The sequence below is a fragment of the Suricata suricatta genome, chromosome 11, assembly GCF_006229205.1.
Source record: "Suricata suricatta isolate VVHF042 chromosome 11, meerkat_22Aug2017_6uvM2_HiC, whole genome shotgun sequence".
NCBI classification, from domain to species: Eukaryota; Metazoa; Chordata; class Mammalia; order Carnivora; family Herpestidae; genus Suricata; species Suricata suricatta.
In genome coordinates this window covers 14,536,424-14,541,616 of record NC_043710.1, presented here as the reverse complement: position 1 = coordinate 14,541,616, position 5,193 = coordinate 14,536,424, and the positions used below count along the sequence as shown (strand labels likewise).

The 5,193-nt window shown below is 40.0% G+C and overlaps 1 protein-coding gene across 1 annotated transcript; it reads right to left on the bottom strand.

The window, feature by feature from the left end:
* Positions 1 to 1,827: 1,827 nt before the first annotated feature.
* On the bottom strand, positions 1,828 to 2,813 carry LOC115272454 (olfactory receptor 4C6-like). The gene is given in 2 exon segments (XM_029915528.1): positions 1,828 to 2,630; positions 2,633 to 2,813. Coding segments are annotated over 2 exon segments (984 nt in total).
* Positions 2,814 to 5,193: the final 2,380 nt, after the last annotated feature.

Genomic DNA, 5,193 nt, shown 5'->3' with positions numbered 1-5,193 from the left:
TTTCATTATCACAATACATATAATCAATAATGTTTGAATAAGCTGAAATATTTTTAAAACTCTTCAAAGAACTTAAAAAGCACATGCCATCTTTCCGAAACAACCTAGGTGATGTTCTGAAAACATATTGGTTAGAGAAATTAGTTGAAAAGTGTGAGGGGGAAGGGGAAAAGAGGTGGTGGGAGTGGAGGAGGGCACTTGTGGGGAAGAGCACTGGGTGTTATATGGAAACCACTTTGACAGTAAACTATTTAAAAAAAAAGAAAAGAAAAGGTTCAAACATGGGACTGAGAAGGATATACATTTAGCGCTTCACTGACAAGTTACATCAAGGACAGTAAGTCACTCACAAGAAAAGTTTCCTTGCTTCTCTCATTTCCCAGCTTCCTGTCAGTTATGTGCAAGTGTCAGAATTTATCTGCCTGGCCCCTGTGGATTTCTACAGCTTTGTGATATATTTGCTCTTAGTTCTTCTCCCCATTCTTCCCTGTCTTCCCAAATCTTTGAACAATCTCATATATATATTCAACCATGTGGAGGTTACAATCATTTTGTCAGTTTCCATGAATATCATTTCCATAGATTTTGATTAGAAACTCACTCAATGTGTCAATTAATTGGGAAAAGTTAACAACTTTCAAATGTGAGTTCCTCCTATCATGAATTATAGAACTCACATTATTCTGTTGCTGCAGGTCTTTTGTGAAGATGTTTAGGATTCTTTTTTTGTAACATTTTTGTTACATCTCAGTTTTTTTATGAAGGCCATTTATTTTACTTTTTCAACTTGTTTGTTATACTTACATTTGGAAGTAATGTTGTGCTTATAGTTGACTAAGATTTTTAGTAAACACTATAATCTGTCTGTTGATTGTCTTGGTTTTGCTAGCTAGATGAACACACAGCCCAGTAATGAATTGTGTTGCTTCATTTTTGCTTCTGATTGCCTTATTTCCTTTTCATTGTTATTTCATTGGTTGACACAGAATTTCCAAAGTGACAATTGATAGACTGATTCACCTAAAAATCTGTAAATTTGTTTAATCCAAAATTGTTGTTTAGAATAAGATTTTACTAACCTTTAAAAAAATCAGCCATCAACATATTCAAATCATTAAAAGTTATATAAAATATGAATGCCTGATTTCTCTTAAAACTTTGAGTGTGGGGCAAATATGGGTATATGTTCCCCATAGGGCAACAATGCAGCAGAGCTTACTCTGGGCAGATTCTTACCCAGGGACAGGATTTTCTCCCTTTGTATAGGAAACAAATGTGGTAAATTTCTTTTAAATATCTTTGCACAATTTGACTTTACTCAATTTTTTAAATCTACCTGGTCTCTATAAGTATTTGAGGTTGAGAACTTGGCATTAAGACAGTAAAATATATAATAATAGCAGTTATAGAAGATGGTCTTATTCCTGAATTTAATGGATTACTCTTTTAATTAACTGTGACACTTTTTTAGGTTTCTGGAACATATCTTTTTATCAAGTTAAAGAGATTCATTTTCCTTTTAGTTTGCTGCACTTTAATTATAATTCAATCTAAATTTTATGAAACTCCATTTGTGAAAATGTCCCACAACTGCTGATGGGCAGTGTGGGAGGAGGTGAGGTGCTCCAGATGTGGACTTAGATGCAGTAGAAAAGTTAATCGGAGAATTTTACCATAAGACAGGCAATGGGAAGCCAAGGAGGGTCTAAAGCAGTAGCAGATCATAATCTTTTAAGAAATCCATGATCCTTAAATCCTAAATCTTAAAGCAAGTAAATTATATCATTAAGAAATCCCTCTGGCCACTAGTGGAGAACAGTTTATTTCTCATATGTTTCTGAAAGAATTTCTTTTTATGGGAAACATGATGTTCTTAGCATAACACTCACTTGTCAACAAAAGCCCCTCTTTCCCCCACAGTTTCCTGAGGGCATTTTTCACCTCTGTGTTCCTCAGAGTGTAGATCAAGGGGTTTAACATGGGTGTGATGATGGAATCAGACACGGCCATTGCCTTGTCTATGGGGTAAGTGGCCACAGGCCGCACGTACAGGAAAATGCAAGGCACGAAGAACAAGACAACCACAGTGAGGTGGGAGCCACAGGTGGAGAGGGCTTTGCGCCGCCCTGCAGAGCTGCAAGACTTCAGGGAGCAGAGGATGACCATGTAGGAGGCCATGAGGATAAGGAAGATGGTCACACACATCACCCCACTGTTGAGGATGACCAGGAGACCCAGGGGGTGGGTGTCCATGCAGGAGAGTTTCAGCAATGGAAACAAATCACACATAAAGTGATCGATGACATTGGGACCACAGAAGGGTATCTGATACATGAAGAGAAGCTGTATTCCTGCGTGGATAACCCCCCCGACGCAGGCCCCGCCCAGCAGCACGCAGCACACCCGAGGGCTCATGATGCTCATGTAGTGCAGGGGCTTACAGATGGCCACGTAGCGGTCATAGGCCATCACGATGAGAAGGATGATCCCCACACCACCAAAGAAATGCTCCGCAAAGAGCTGGGTCATGCAGCCTTCAAAGGAGATGGTACTGCTCTCGGAGAAGGAGTCCACAATTGTCTTGGGAGCAATGACTGAAGAGAACATGACGTCCAAAAGGGACAAGGAAGTAAGAAAAAATACATAGGTGATCTCAGGCTCTGACTTGTGACCACAGTTACCACAATGAGTAGGTTTCCCAAAACCGTGGACACATACATGATTAGAAACACAGCAGAGAGCATTTTCCGCAGCTCTGGGTTCTTTGTAATGCCCAAAAGAATGAATTCAGTCACATTGTTTGAATTCTCCATTTATTGGATGCTGATATCAGCTCCACTGAGAGCTGGAAAACCTAAAAATGCAACATATGATTTATAATTAGTGATTGTTGGCCTCATGTCTTTCGAGGACCTCAGGGTCCTTATTATTTGTCTTTATTCATTTGTTCACTATCCAAGAATTTTGATCTTACTACCATGCTAAATAAAGAGTTTAAAAGATAGATACTTCATTAATTCTAGCCTCTTCCATGACAGTTCTCCTTTCTTTACCTAAATGGTCTTTCCATGTGATATAGTTTTCCTCTTCTTTTTCCTCCATTTCTTCTCCTTATTATTAATAGCCAAATTTGTTGAGTACTTATCTTACTCCAGGTACTGGAATAATCCTATGATTGTCTCTTTTATATATATGATGAGGCAGACCCTCATAGAGGGTTATCCAAGGTTGCCCAACTCATAAGTGGTAAAGCCATAATGTGGGCCATATTTTCTGACTCCAGACTCCGTGCCTTCAAATATCAATATTGTTTCCCTAGTAATTATTCTGTGAGTTTATCATTCACTCATCGGTGTGCTGATTACAGTCTAATATATTATCCTGTTTTATCTTCAAAACAATCTGAAATGGGTTATGCTTCCAATATTCTTTTCTGGATGTTGTAACAATTCTGCTATAATTTTGTAATTTACTCATGAATATTAAATGATCAAAATATACCTAACAGTTGTTATTGAATAATACCTGGATAATATACCTAAATCTAGGAAGATTATAAACACTGATGGTCCAGCAGAGCCAGGTCACCATAGACTGACTCAATCCTGAACCAGCTGAAGTCATTCCTTTTGGTTTCCTTTGTTCCCAAAATGGAGCAAAGGTTCCCAGAACATAATAATGATGACAATTAAACAATTAGGCTTTAGGTTTGCTAACTTTGCTGCTGGTCGCTGTGCAAGTATGATATAGTGTGACCTCACACCTTATGCCACCATATGAAATAAGTACCTCTCCTACTCTCATTTTATTTATTTATTTTTTATTTTTAAAATGTTTTTATTTATTTTTGAGAGAGAGAGAGAGAGAGAGAGAGAGCGTGAGCAGGGGAGGGTCAGAGAGGGAGACACAGAATCTGAAGACAGGCTCCAGGCTCTGAGCTGTCAGCACAGAGCCTGATGCGGGGCTCAAACCCGTGAACTGCCAGATCATGACCTGAGCCAAGCTGGACGCTTAACCAACTGAACCACCCAGGCGCCCCACCTACTCTCATTTTAAAGAAAAGTAACACATCTTGGAAAGTTAAATCTCTTACATAAGATTATAGAACTAGTGTGCTATGGACTGGCATTTTGATTGCACAGCTCAAATCACTAACTACTATGTTCCACCACTGCCTAAGAGAACAGATGATGTGGTGTTCCGAGAGAGTTACTCTTGCAACCCAGAAGAAAAGCTTCAATGAAAACGTGACTTGTGTACTGCTGGGAACTACTTTTAAAAAAATTATTTGTTTTGAGAAGGAAAGAGAGAGAGAGAGAGAGAGAGAGAGAGAGAAGAGAGAGAATCCCAAGCAGGCTCCACGCTGAGCCAGATGCAGGGCTAGATCTCAGAACAGCGAGATCATGACCTGAGGCGAAATTTAGAATTGGAAATTTAACCAACTGAGCCATCCAGGAGACCCACTACTGGGAACTTTTAAGCAGAGGATGGCTGCTATATCTTAGGAATTTTCCAGAGTGTAGCTTCAACTGATACGTGGACTATACCACTCTGTGAATGCTGAGAAGTTACTCTCACAATTCAGCAACCTCACCCACACCCCACCCCACACACCAAATGCAGAGTGTCCACAGGAACCACGACAGTGCTACTTATTCACATTGCTTAACCTCATTCTCTCCCTCCTGATCCAGGAACTGAGATCTTTCTTGTAAGGACCTTTGTGAATTGCAGGGAACACTGATCCCAGAGTCAGGAAATGAGAAGTGAGTTTTATTCCAGGTTGTGTTACTAATGTGGTCTGCTCTATCGGCATGCTGCTGGCATCTCTCAGCCACAGTTTCCTCACTTGCAGTATAAGGATGGCTCACTAGATGAGTAACAACAAAGGACTCTTGTTTCACAAAAACGTTCATCTCTTAATTGTGTTGATTGTTTAAGCCCCCAGGTAGGGTTTTCTTAGAGAGGTGATTCATTTTATGTTAAAAAAAATTGAGGGGCACCTGGGTGGTTCAGCTGTTTAAGCGTCAGACACTCGATTTTAGCTCAGGTCATGGTCTTGGGGTTTGTGAGTTTGAGCCCCATGTCTGGTTCTGTGCTGGTAGCAGAGCCTCCTTCAGATTCTCTCTCTCCCTCTCTCTGCCCTCCCCACTCACATTTTTTTTCTCTCTCCATCTCTCCCCATATCTCTCT